At 41.5% G+C, this 14,620-nt stretch overlaps 1 protein-coding gene across 2 annotated transcripts in view; it reads right to left on the bottom strand.

Moving 5' to 3' along the window:
* The window catches only part of SLC22A16 (solute carrier family 22 member 16), a 35,712-nt gene extending 21,372 nt beyond the window's left edge, over positions 1–14,340 (bottom strand). Inside the window, exon 1 of one of the 2 annotated variants that reach the window (XM_066179417.1) lies at positions 14,219–14,340. In XM_066179417.1, the coding sequence (XP_066035514.1) occupies positions 14,219–14,268 (50 nt within the window). In that variant the 5' untranslated portion in view covers positions 14,269–14,340. Of the gene's footprint in view, positions 1–12,919; positions 13,006–14,218 lie in introns of those variants that run through there. The other variant, XM_066179418.1, reaches the window with a different exon arrangement.
* Positions 14,341–14,620: the final 280 nt, after the last annotated feature.

Genomic DNA, 14,620 nt, shown 5'->3' with positions numbered 1-14,620 from the left:
TTTCTTTGTGTCCTTTCTTCCTTTCCACATATGTAAAAAGCAAAAGGATTCATTTTAAAGAAATATCTGTCATAAAATATTTCACCCATCTTTCAAGTGTTTAACTTACAATTTGATATAGCTTATTCTTGTAAAAACATTTTTCCATCTTCAATGTTATGAAAAATCTTATTCAACAAAGAAATCCACTCTGTAGCACCATTATTTTTCTTAGCTAATTTGCAGCACCAATGCTAAGCAAACACAACAAGTCAGAATACCAGATATACATTAACAGACATCATTCAGGCTGACTATGACTTCATTTAAGAATGGGAAAATGGGTTTTTACAGCGAGATGACCATGTAGTCCAGAATTTTGCAGGAGGGATTGCACGGCAGTTTTTAACCTCTACCTGCTCAATAAAAGAGGCAAGGAGCAGGCAGGGGGAGCTGGAATAGGGGGGAATAAGGCCTGATGTGAAGTTAGAAAAGCATTTGGAAGCACCAGGGTCTGAAGGCATTCTGCGCCACACTAACAGGCTGCTTCCCTGCCCGCAAAAACTATTTACTGCTCTCTCCAGTAAAATTCCACACTGGGCTGGCTAAGCCTCTCTCTGTATATACTCTGTATGTGCCTATTTTTGTTTATACAAAACACACAAAAACTATCCTGAAAGCCCTGTTTTGCTGTGAAGGCAAAATCCACTGCTCACTACAGCAGTTTTAACAGCATTCCTACTGATCCTAGATTGAAAAGCCCAATCTTATGAGCTTCTGGCAATCTCCCATGGGTAGGAAGAGCTTTTCTTCCAGAAAGACCAGTGGTGTAAATGTCAGGGAGTTCCTTAACCTGTACAGTTACCAAAGAGGAATGAATCGGACCATTAGGGACAACACAGAGGAAGAATGAAAAGTGTGTAGGGAGGTCAATATGTAGGGATGTAGGAAGATAAGAATGTAGGGATGGGAGGAGATGGGAGAATACCACAGGCCCATGGAATTTTGCTTTCCAGAACAGCTGGAGATTGAAAAGGGACAAAGACACAAGTCCAGGCTCAGGGCAGACAGAGAGTTGCTGGAACAGAGACTGGGATGGCAGAGAGTGCTGAGCAAGGAGCATAGAGCTGCTTCCTCCTCTGTTGCCACCTGGGATGCCTCCCTTTGAACTACATAGCACGCGAGTTGTATCTCAGACGCCATGCTGCAGCCATGTGGATGCCCTGCCCCAGTCTCAGCGCCCTGGGACAGGTCCTTGGAGCCGTGGTCATGCGATGGCTGAGCAGCCTCTGGCCTTTGTGGGCACCCGGAGCAGCCCCTGGATGCTGTGCTGGGCCAGGAGGTCACAGCACAACATACACAGGTCATCCCCTTCACTGACCCTGAGGCACAGGGTAAAGTCTAGGCTGTCCTTGCTCCCCGCTGTAAATTATTAACTTTTTTCTCAAATTCTTAATTTAAGAACACCAAACCGATAAGAAAGTCCTTTTTTGCTGAGCTTAAACCTATCTGTTGCAGACAAATATATACTATAATCTCCTTTATTAACCACACCAACTTAGTTTTAAAAGATAAAATTCCCTGAATAAAGAAATACTGTTGTTAATGCATCAAAATGGTACAAAATTATCAATGATATCAGGAGCAAAAAGTACTATTGAAATTCACAAAAAGAAAGCAAATTCCGTGGTTTATTTTCCTAGGCTGATCTCAAAAAGAGCAGATTTTGGCAACAGGGTTTTAGATACCAGTCATCTTCACATATACACAACAGATTATATAACATATATTGTTGCAAACAGTAATTTACAATAACCTATTTTACAGATATGCTTTCCTTTTTAAAAACCCCACATTTTTCCATTTGAAAAAAAGTTTTGTGAACATGATGACTGTCCTAAAAGGTATGATAATTTCTCTCAGTGTTTTTCCATCTCTTCAGTGACTTGCCATGAGAGATAATTATTTGGCAAGTACATTTTGTCACTCTTGCCAGGAGTGTCAAATATAGAAATCAAGAAGACTTTATAGGTTACTGCTCCAGTGTAGAGACGCTTAATGAATGCCAGAAGTCAAATGAGCCTAAAATTGTCTTCACAAAAGCTTGAGCAAGACACAACATGAAAGTGTTCCAGTCCCTCTTAAAATATTTGTGATAGTTCTCCACAGTCATTTTTCTTCAGTTTGCAGCTCGTAGTAAAAAAAGATTTTTGCATTTTCTATTTCCTCTGCACAAGTTTTAAGATCAGTAAGAAAAGCAACTGGAAATATCATCTCAGTACCTGAATATAAGAAATACTGTTCCATAATGACAATGAGCTAGATCTCAGACCACCGTTGCTTTGGCTGTAGTCTCATGACACAACATCTCTGTGGCACTGACACTGCAAGATATTTTCTCCCTTCTCTTTTTGCCACTGTTTATTCCCCCCTTGAGACACAGTGCACTCTAGCCTCAGCTGTGGTGGTATTTCTTTTGTGGACCATCTGTGAACTTTGTCTGGCAAACTGACCTGACTTGAATAAAAAAGTCAAAATAGATATTAAATTTAAAAAAAGAAACACGAACCAAACAAGCTAGACTAACTGCTCGGTCTAATTTATATTGCATCCATACAAGTTATGCACACCAGTCTGTTTGAGAAGTGTTTCATCTGGCATGCAAAAAGTATTTGAAGTGCACATTGCCACATGGATGGTAGAGAATAAATCCCCAGCCTCAGAGTACTTTTAGCATTGTCAGGTATTGCAGTGTATGGCAGGGACAAAACTTGGTGTTGGACAGTAATTTTATGTTAAATAAAATATGATACTCATTTCCTTGTCTGTCCATCAAAAAGAGAAGAGGGGAAATCACGAGATGCTCATCAAAATCTAGTATAAACATTTAAAATAATTTTGGTGTAGAATAGAATTACAAAACTGTTCTGTGATTTGCAAAAGATTTATACTATTCCACGGGCTTTACGAGAACTATTTTTACTGCTTGTCTTCTCAACAACCTCATTTGTAAATTGCTTAAGTCAGAAAACACAGTACATTTTTGTTGTGCAGTGTACACTCAACAGGATGGATTCAGTGGAAAGAAATCTCCAGATATTTACTATTTCTGAAAGAATTTGTGTTCGGTAACCACTTTAACCTCTGTATTCCATCCTGGGTTGGTTGGGTTTGGGTTTTTTTTTTCATGTGAGAAAAGCCATTCAGCATTCTTTCCACTCTAAACCAAAAAGCTATGATCCACTTCCACATTTATCTTTTGAGAGGAAAGGAACTGAATGTGACTCAAGAGTATTTTTGCTATGGTGCAGAGATACAGATTTGGAAGCAGCCTTAAATATACAACATGCACAGCCTTATTTGACTTATGGAGTCAAGAATAAACTTCCTTCCCTCCTAAGGGCAGTTTGAACTATGCTGAGAATCTCAGCCCTCATGGTTATTTACAGAATTTGTTTTCAGAGGCAGAAGATGCTGTGTAGGATGTCCATTTTAAACCTATCAACAGCACAGATGCAACAGGAATAAAGAAAACTGTGGAGATCAGGAAGACCTTAGGAATTATCATCCCTGACGACAATGCGTGCCTCAACGTGCAGTCGCCAAACATCAGACACTAAATCCCTCTTCCATTTAAAACTGATTCTCTGAAGAATTCACTTCTATCCCATTAAACTTTTGCATATTTGTCTTTGATTAAGACAAGTCCAGCATTTGTTCACCAGAGTCAAGAAAAAAATACATTGGCTGCTCACTACTCTGCATTTGGTGTGACATCTTAGATGAAGGAAATCACATCAGCATGAAAATAAAGAAACAGTGCTACAGAATTAAGGGCTGCACTTAAATATATATATATGTTTTGAAACTTAATAGAACAGTTCTACAGTTCTTAATTTCTGACTATTTAAATCAGGCACATAAGGTTCCTGTCATCACCTGTGAAAAAATAATAAATATTGCTGGGTGTCAACAGTTTAGTAGCACAGCTTTCACCTGTGGACAGCCACACACAGCTGAAAGGGAGCTGCTGCTAAAGGTGCCCCGGTGTTTCTTGCTGCCCCTCTGCCAAGGGTGGCTGCCCCCAGGGAAGAGGCAAGCAGGAAGATGATGTGATCATGGCTCAGCCACTCCAGCCCAATGCTCAACCTTCTCACTCAAATGGCACTGAAACTGGGAAAGGCACAGAGGCTCTGGATTTGCACTCAAGCAACCAAAGGACACATAAACATTCCACTCGACTTTCCTGGGAAAGAAACCTCTGATTAAGATGAAACACACCACTGGGAGCAACAGCAACGCCAACACTGGAGTCAGTATTTTTTTTTATTCTTGTTACCCTCTTGCCCTTTCTGCTATACATGTATTAAGGACGTACACCAGGTAATTTAATTAGGAAAGAGCAGGACCATGCAGTCTGTAACCGTTTTAGCTTTGTTTTGGAATTATTTGGATTAGTGTTACACACAGCAGAGTGGTAACACTTGAACAGTAGTGACACTTCAGGCTCTGTACTTGGAAGTTTCCATTCCAGGAATGGCATTTCTATAAACATCTACCATTTAGAAAATTAGCATGTACTCTGCATGATATATTACTAGCATCACTTGTCACAGGGAAAACTCAATTCCAGTTTCTCTGGTAACACTGTTTTCTTTTGGTCAGCCTCTCTTTTGTGGACAAATCCAAATTAGGTATTTCATTTCTCTCCACACTGTACTATTTCCATCAGCTTACATAAGCAAATCATTTCACATCATAATCTGTAAAATGTCTAACAGAATTTAATGTTTTTATTGAGATTCCATCTAACTATAGACATAGATGGTACTTCATGTATAAACAATTATATTTCATTCTTCCTTTCCCGTTTAGGAAATCAGATGTTTTCTGCTGGTTACATGGCTGACACAATGGACTTTGTTCAAACTAGCTTATATTTATTTTACCTTTTTTTTTTTCTATCTACAATCCTGAAATAAAACTAACTGGTTGCCATTTTCATCCTTTGTTTTTCTATTGACATATTTCTTCTGCAAAACTTTGAATCTGTTGCAGCTGATGGTACAAACACATGAATTGAATATCTGCTTCAAGGTTGTGAAAACTGCCTACTCTGAAGCAATGAGCAATCTACTTTTTAAAGATTAATTCACAAAGTAATTAAGCCTTACAGTTGTCATAGTTATATCATGCCTTTTAATAACACTTTTTTTGCTGTTGTTTCCTATTTATAGCCACACCTAAGAAGATTTGGATGCAGACAGCTCATTTTCAGTAAAAATTCTACGTAACTTCTCTTCACACCATGCCACACATTGTTAAGCATACTGCCCAAGGTTTTAAATTTCTATATTTGAAATTTAATTCCTTCCTGCCTGGAAAATTATTGTAAGATTACACATTCTTACAAGTTTTTGAAAGTTCTCATGGAAAAATGTAAAACAAATAAGAAATCTGTGTAATTAATTTAGGAACACTGGACATCACTTTCTTAGGAAATGTTTGTAGCTGTTCTTGTATATACGAATATCTTCCGAGATTTCAGTTAGAAATAATATGGAATATTAGCTCCATTGATCAAAGTATGTTTAAATAATTTCTGTAAATACTTGAGAGAAATGTCATGGAATTTTGGGTTGCTCCGTTCTGTCAATCTTCCTTAATATAAGCAGTGATTTTATGCATAGCGTTCTTTTTGCAGCCTTGAATAGGGCTTGAGGTAATTTAGTCTATTGCTATGGGCTACATAAAGCAATTTTAACTAGCTAATGTGTCATTTTACACTCCCTGGCTCCATTTGCAACCCTTACAATGTTCTTTGTTAATTCTGACGTTCCCCATAAGTGACTCGTTATCAAAAGCAAAACAGAAAAGCTAAAGTAGATACCTTTGCTTTATTAACTTTTCTTGAGTATTTCATTTTAAAAAATACCACTTAACCAGATTTCACATTAAGGGAATTAAGTGTCAGATAACTCTGCCTTCTAAAATTTGAGACAAAGTCAACATGTAAATCAAGGCATCACTTCAGAAAAGGCAACTCAGTGTCAGCCACAGATTCTTTTCTGCTGAAGAGAATACTGCCAGTTGCAATCCTACCTGTATGGAATCCTACATTTTCAATTCTATAGCTCTACAGCTTGAAGAAAGGGATTCAATTTAATGCAGGTCGAAGTATTTTCTTCTGTTAAACATGGTTTAGCTTCTGGAATTGTTTAAGTACACCCATATTTCGTGGCTATGTACATGAGAAATAAAACAGCCTCCACACCGACAGCTCTTCTCCCTCTCTGTAACAGAGTAGCTTGAATCTTTAACAAAGTCTTCTACAGGCTTTGTTTAAACCCAGTTAGGACACGGAAGAGGAGTAAAATGTCTCTCCTTTCTTCCTCTCTCTTCAGGAGTCTACACTGATGACCCACCAATGGCTCAAGAGCTCTTGGGAGGGTTCAGGTTAGCAGCCCTGGCAGCACATCTTCTCCAGGGCAAGGCAAGTTATCTCTAAACCCACAGAAAAGATGGCTACTGACTGATAGTGAGAGGACTTTCAGCTTCTTTTGCAAGTTTGTGGCTCATCCTCTTTCCAAACTGTTCCTCTTCACTGCAAATGCATAACCCATTCTTTACTCCCACAGTACTGTCAGGTTCTTTCTCTACCCTTATCTCATACAAGGGAATGATCTGGAATAGTCCTATATTCTAACTGCACACTAATATTTACAAGCATTTTAGAGGTCCCATTCTCCACAAAAATAAAGAAGCTGCATTCTGCTTGCACCTACCAGGATTCTTCTACATAAATCTACTTTTTTTTACTAAATGCCCCCTCTATTCTCAATGAGTGAGACAGAACTGAGGTTGGCTACACTGATCCACAAAGGATGACAGTTCTTCAAGGAGCCTAAAATACAGGTGTAAATGAGATGAGGTTCCAGTTTCTCTGAAACTGGAACTAACATAAATTAGCTCTCTCAAAAAGGCGGAGCTGCAGCACCTTTATGGTATTCCCAGCTCTGCTGACATACACCAGTTCTAAAGACACAGGAAAAAAAATCAAACAACAATTTGTTCTGGAATATGGTACATAAATATAAATTATTTAAATGAAATGGGATATTATCAGTATAATTTCACCATGCTTACAGTTCAGTTAGAGGCAATATGCAATCCATATGCATCTATACTATTTATCTAGATCCCCTTTCCACTTGGTGAGGAACCACAGACAAACCAGGATTTACCTTGTCCTAAACCACGTAGTTAAAACAAGACAGATGGGTCCTGCCCTTAATGGTCCAATTCTCCCTCTGGACAAGGTGTCTTAACAAATATCTGAAGTTTACACTACAGGCCTGTAAAGATACTGAGATGAGCTCACTAGTGCTTTGTTTTGAACAGCTGACTCCCCACACAGCCAGAACAGACTTTTACAGATGTACCAGGTAGGAACTTAGATGCTTCCATATCTCTTTCACAGTTTAAAGAGGAGAATGAAGTCACAATACAGCTAGAAAGGTTCAGGCCATCATGGATATAACACATTTAAATGGCACTGAACTCCATCCAAAGTGTAGTGCTGATTGCTCTTTATAGAGCAGCAAATTATTCCCAGTTCTTTGAAGCACCTTCTCAGCACTTATTTTCTACTTCTTGCTGTCTTATTGGCCTTTTCCATCTATTCTTCAGGGCTTTCCATCTATTCTTCCTGTATTCTTGAAGCAGCACCACTGCTGCAGCTGCATCTCTGATGCAGCTACCTAATGGTAATGCCTCCAGATAATAGGAAGAGGAAACCTAACTTCACCTCTTGATGAAAACATTTTCTCGAGGAAAGGGTTCAGTATATGATCCAATGGATGCTGCTTCTAGATTCCTCAAATCATATTTTCACCACGTGATTTTCAAAGAACCTCTGCTCTGTGTGAGGTGAGCACTATAGGTGGGCCATCAACGTACCATATTAAGGTATACATTAGCTCTCTAAGCAGTTTCAGTATTTTCTGAAGACAGCTAAGATTTATCTCCAAGTGTATGGACAGTTTGACAGATCAACCATCATTATTAGGACTTGCAAATCTCTGTCTTCTACAGTTTATCATCACACTTTTTCCAGTCTTGCAATTGTAACCAAGATATAGCTACTTCAGCTGGTATCTTCACTGGCATGCTATTTTTTCCATCTTTTTGAAAAGTTGAGGATCTCATGTTCTTTTTCAGCTGCTATAGTTTCGTGCCTCAAGCTACCTTAAATAAAATGTCAGCAATGTATGTATCTCAGTACCATCCTTGTGTATAGCAAAATGATGGCACAGAAATTGTCACATAATGTGCTAAAGGCCCCCGGGGCTTCAAAAAAATCCCTAAATTTAAAGGTGTTTTCTACTTGCATGATTTTACTTCCTAAAATAAATTGGTCAACCTTTCCATGAGTAAGGCCTTTAATAAAAATTTCCTTCCAACTTTGCGATATCTTAATACTGCTGAAAATCATTACTATTATGACAAAATTACTGACACAGCTTTTATAGGAATGGCATCCCTGTCCTAGGCATTGTATTACAGGGAACACACTGTCCAGTGCCTTACATATTTCATTTTCATTCACACCATAGTATTTCAGGATGAAACAGTTGATCATCAGCTCCTTGACTGATGCTGCCATAACTGTGTCTGTGCTTCAGCTTGGTTTAGAAGTCACCCTGGGGGGTTGGCAACATTTCAGAGGTGAATCTCAACCGTCTGGTTTACAAATCATAATTGATTTAACAGCTTTAAGTTTCAGTGTTGCTCGCACTGCAGGTTCTAGCCTTAGAGGAGTAATGGATAGTACAGGTGCAATTTCATCCTGCTTTTCATTTAGTCATCTTTCTATCATTGTAATCTACTTTTTAATCTACTTCTCTTACTGTAATCTACTTTTTCAAGCCAGAAACAGGCAGGCACCTCCAGGGTGAGGACGCCAGTGTGTTTTGTGACAAAGCACTTTTGTCTATGCAGATCTTGCTTTAGACTGCCCCTGGTATGACCTGGATCCCAGCAAATGCTGTTAGAACCTCTTGCAGACCACGCTGCTGGTGCATTGCCACCATTATTCCAGAGCACTTGCCAGTATCCAGCTTTGGTTCTGAGTCTTGAGAATATTTCCACTTTTGCCTAGTCAGGCATAGATAATGAAGCCTTTGTTTAAGCTGCTAGAATTTGCTCTCTGAAAACACATGGGCTGTCTCGGTTCTCCAAAGCTATTATGCTGCCTTTCAACCAAGAGGATTAAGTACTATTTGCAAAATATCGCCCCCCCGCCCCCAACAAAATAAAGGGGGGGAAAAGAAATGCTGCCAAGTCCCTCTGTTTCATCTTATGAACATCTGAAATGAGCACAGGCTGACTCAGATGTTATAATATAGCATAGTTGTAAGAACACTTATCAAACATTTCTGTCAAACACCACCCCTGACTAGGAGCCAAAGGAGGACTTAGATTTGAGATTCTTCTGTCTGGCACATTCCAGTAAATACAAACAGCTGTCCACTGGTACATCTTGAAAACTGAATGACAGATATGTTGCAATAAACTTTTCCACTGTATAAGGTAGCATATGGGGGGGGAAAGGATTTTTTTTGGACCAATCTCCAAACCACAGCAGTTTGTTCATCTTCAGGAAACTACTCAAAAGTTACATAGAAATTCACATTATATTGTTTAAAAATATTAATTTTGTGTAGAATGTACTAAATAAATTAGTATTTGAGAAAAAAATCTTCTAATGCTTCCATTTTTCAATTAAAACTTGTCTGTTCAAATGCTGAATATGAATACAATGGCCTGCTTCTCCATACTAACTTGGAAAATGAAAACCAAATGAAAACCAATTTCTTTCCATATCTAACAAGCACACTTCTCCACTGGAAAAAATATTTTTGTTGGGAAGGAACCTTTCAAGGTATCTGTAAAAGTTTGAAAACCATTGCTTGAAAGTGTTCTTTTTTTTCTTTTTGTGAAAAGAAGTGTTGAGCATGATCTTTGAGATACTTGGGACCCCTTGTTATTTGATACAAACCAAGAATTTCTGGAAGTAATGTGTACACAGCACAATTTGCTGATGTAATCTGATCACAAGAGCTGTGAGCTGTGAAACAAGAGAGAGGATAAGGGCAACAGCATGAAAAGAGGAGCCTGGAAAAGTTCCGAGATGTGAAAAGAAGACAGACTATTTGGTGTAGAGCTTTAAGAAGTGAACCAAGAGCTCTGCAAAGAAGGGAGAAGAGAAACAGTGTTAGCACTGGTCACTCAAATATTGCTACCATGGCAATGACCAGCAGTCAGTAGAAGTCCACTACAAAGAATTTCTACAAAAGTCAAGGAAGTTTTTGAGCTAAGCACACTCTCTCATATATTTTAAAACATTAGAAAAGTTCCAGGGTAATAAAGAGAAGATGTTGAAATTGTTGATAAGTACATTAATGTCTACTAATCTCCATGTTTGGCTGGAACAGGTGACTGTTCTATCTGTCCTGCTTCCCTCCTGCTCACAATAGCCATTGCTAATCTTTGGTTTGCTTGCTTCTAAAGTCCAAACTGTAGCAACTCCACTGACCAGGCAAAAAGTTCACAGAAGACAACAGTGCAAAGATGTCAAAACCTGAATAAATACAAAAACATCTCAGTAAAGATAGACAGAAGTAATTTTTAATTTAGATAGTCTAGCTGCAAGTAAAGTGTATTATTTGTAAAACCAACATTTGAAAATCTAGGTAATGTACTTAACTTTGTAAAAGACAGAATATTTGAGAAGAAAAGTCAATCTTTTAAAAGATTCTGGAAATACTTCATTACAAAATCAGAAAATAGTGTCAGGGACATCCAATCTTCCTCTCTCTCCCTGACAATTTTCACCACCTGCTTTTAGCTAAAGTATAAGCCAAGATTTGAAAACTGTTAATCACAAGGAAAACGCTGCGTACTGTGTAAGCTGCATCTCAGAGCTACCAGACGTTCCAGCTGGGAAATCAAATCCTTACGCTTATCCACACTTACCATAAGGGGCACCTCCCCAGATCTCTCTCTACAGTTATTCCTGATTAGATCATTTCTCCACTCAGCACACTGCCATGGTGCAGATCAGAGCGACAGAATACATAGCCTGTTTCTCACCAGAAACCACATATGCACATTTTGTGTCCTGCTGGCAGATTAAAGTCACTGAAGTTATTAAAAGTCCTGTAGTTTACCTGGGAATTAGATGTGCAGGCAGTGTGAGCCATCTCCTAAAGCTCACCTACCCACTTTGCTACCAACCTTATGCCTACTGGTCGTGTCTCCCCTTTCCCAGCATGGGGCCTGCCAGTGACAACCACAGTCTGGCTGCACCTGACTTTACCTGATGGGCCCCTGCGAGGGTTTTTGGAGCTGGAGTGGGTGGGCAGAGAGAGCCTGAGACAGGGGGCTGAGAGGGAGAGCCCATAGGTGCAGTCTGGCAGGATCTGCTGCCTGGGAGAAGGGTGCAGTTCACTGCAGGTACATGGGGAGCTTTAAGTCTTGGCAGCCCTTTAGTGATAAGGCCATCTGAGCCAGACAGCACTATCTGTCTGTCATCCAATCTCTGCAACAGTGACCAGTGATCTCATACTCCACAGACTCAAGAACAATGTTTAAAACAACCTTCTTGAATTTATAGGCCACAGATGCGACCCATGCCCAAATTCAAACAGAGGCATAAAGTCTTCCTTTAATGGCATAGGCTACAGCAGCCATTACATTTTTATGGCAGTTCATGCATGTCTCAAGACCCTTTTAAGAACAATGGCATCACTGAGACTTGTGAAAGAGAGCCCAAACGCAAAGCAAAATTTTGTCAGCATCCACGTAAATTTCAGTTCTGTGAAATTCACAGTCTTAATCAATGTGAAAGGTTTATATAATATCTGCATATAAATAACTTCTGTATAGCTATATAATATATATATTACATATATAAAATGCAAACATACTATCTCTGTATTTATATTTGTATGAACAGCTGCTCATTCTCTACGGCATCTGTCAGATTTTAAGAAAATCAAAGCAGTCTCAAAATACTAACAGTCATGCTTGGATTGCTCAGAATCTGACTGTGTCAAATCTACAGAATCTATATATAGTGCATATGTTATATAGGCCTTATGGGAATTGCTTGAACTGAAGAAATGAACCACTGATTATCTCTCAGTGCCAGGATGCTGCAAACTGAACAGAACTAACTTGATGGTTGCAGTTATGAACAACCTTTCATATGAAATAGGATCACTTATCTAGCACTATCAAGGGATTAAAAAGAGTTTTTACAATATTTTTAAATAGCTCCACCCACCATAGGCTGCTACTATACTTACTGTTATACTATACCACTAGTGTGGCCACTGAAATCTCCAACAGCCATAAGTCTAACAGGACTATGCAAATTTTGGTAGCCTGCATCTCATCTCAAAGCTCCTAAACTTAAAGCAGCTCCTATTGAACTGCATGTCGAATAATCTGATCCCTAGATGTCAGATCATTGCTGTAGAATTGGTCTCCTTTTAATTGCAAGGAGTAGTTTTGAAAACTTTATCTGAACTATTGATAAATGTTTTCAAGTAGGAAAACTACTCCAGTAATTAAAAATAACTACTTTTGTGTTATTTCAGTATGCAGTGTCAAGTTCCTGCTTTCCCCAAAGGGCACACAAAACAGAAGAACAACAGCAGCAGCAAAATCAACTGATTGCTAGGATTTCTCTCCTAGTTCACACAGAACAAGGCATTTTTGTTGCTGACCCAGAACTGATAACAAATGAGATTTTGTTCAGATACACATGCCTGTAGGACACAACTCAGTAAAATATCTAATTTAAGCATAGGTGCCACTTAAGCAAGAAAATGTCTTTCCATCCTAACCATCTAAAGAGGCTATTGATACCCACCACTACTGCTTGCTCATGATATTAAGAGCCTCTCCTGCTGCAGTTCAGGCATTTCAACCATTACAAGGAGCTCCCAGGCTTTGTCCAAAATGCTGCTCCTGCCTGCCCCTGAGAGAAGATCAACATTGTGGGTTAGGCTGGCACACTGGTCACCGATCTAGAAAGCACAACACTGCAATTCAACAGCCTGAACTCCTAGCCAAATTGTGAAACTTGAGTCTATTCCAGCCATCTGCTCCGAGGAGCGTGTGCCTGCAAACCCCATGATGATGATGATCATCAGCACATCACGGAAGATGAGAGAACTCACTGTGAGGATGTGCACCCATTAGCCTTAATATTCATATCCTCTAAAACTCAATTTCCTTGCCTAACATTTCTTCTCCATTACCCGCTACAAGCAGTCTCAGATACCAGCCCTGCATCCAGAGCTACCGAAGCATAAATACACACACACACGCCATGTCTGTGTGTCCATCCCACAAACCCAGGCCTCTGTACACACACACACCCCACAGCCACAAAGCACAGCAAAGGGAACTCGCCACCATCGTTTACCATACAGGTAAACCCTTGTTGATAAGGATATATGCACATTCTTCATATCCACATAACAAAGGCAACAAACCCATCCTCAATAAAAAACCACATGATCTCTTGCACTCATCAACCTTCTGCCCCTGAGCAGAAGCAGCCTGAGTGTCACACAGTGCTGCCCTGCATCCTGCTAGTGTCCTTCTGTCACCCCTGAAGTGCACCGGCTGTTCCAGACCCTGGGGCTCTGCGTGTGTGTGTGTTTCTGTGTCTGTGTGCCCACACGTGCAGGAAATGTGTGTTTTAAGTGTCTAGGAGTGCATGGCCATGACTGGGTGGCTGCACGCACGTGGTGCCGGCAGCTCCGTGAGGCCATGTGGGGACGGCTGCTGTGTGGGTGCCCGTGCGAGCGCGGCGCACACAGGGATGTGCTGCGCGGTGTGAGCGAGGAAAAGTGCATGGCGGGGGGGGGGGGGGGTCGAGTGCTGCCAATGCAGGCAGCAGTGCCTATCTGTTTCGCGTGAGTTCATACAGTGCGGTGCGCGTAAGCGCCCGTGTCATTTTCTGCGCGCGTGTGACAGTCCCCGTGCGTGTGTCGGAGCGGCGGCCGGAGCGCGGCTGGGCGAGCGCCCCGCAGCCTGCGCGATGCCGGGAGCACACGGTGCTGTCCCCCCCCCGGGGCAGCTGTGACAACCCGGCCAGCCATCAGACCCCGCACGGGGATGTCCGGGTGTGACAGCCGCGTGCGCGGGGCACCCCCAGTACCTGCCGAAATGTCCCAGCGAGTCGAAGAGCCGCTCGGAGCTGAGAGCCATGGCGGGGCGGCTGCAAGCCGGGAGCCTCGGCGTCGCTGTCCCGGCGGTGCGGGGAAGAGGCACGGCACTGTCCCGTCCCGTCCCGTCCCGTCCCGTCCCGTCCGTCCCCGGCCCGCCCCGGCGCCCCGCCCGCCCCGCGCGGGGAATGGGCGGGCGGGAATGACGGCCGCGCCCCACGGCCGCCGCTGCCCGCGGGAACCGGAGCCGGCTGCGGGGACCGGGAGCCGGCCCTGGCAGATCCCTTGGCCACCCTGCCGCCCCGGGCTGGCCCCGGGCCAGTCCCGGCCCCAGTGTTGCCACTGTGGAGCTCTGGGTCCCGGGAGAGCGGTTCAACCTCCCGCGCTGACCGAGC

The sequence above is a fragment of the Chamaea fasciata genome, unplaced genomic scaffold (assembly GCF_029207755.1).
Source record: "Chamaea fasciata isolate MVZ Bird 193981 ecotype frontalis unplaced genomic scaffold, bChaFas1.0.hap1 SCAF_3, whole genome shotgun sequence".
Classification (NCBI taxonomy): domain Eukaryota; kingdom Metazoa; phylum Chordata; class Aves; order Passeriformes; family Sylviidae; genus Chamaea; species Chamaea fasciata.
Note: the sequence above shows the minus strand (reverse complement) of the source record. Positions and strands in the feature narration are given on the sequence as shown.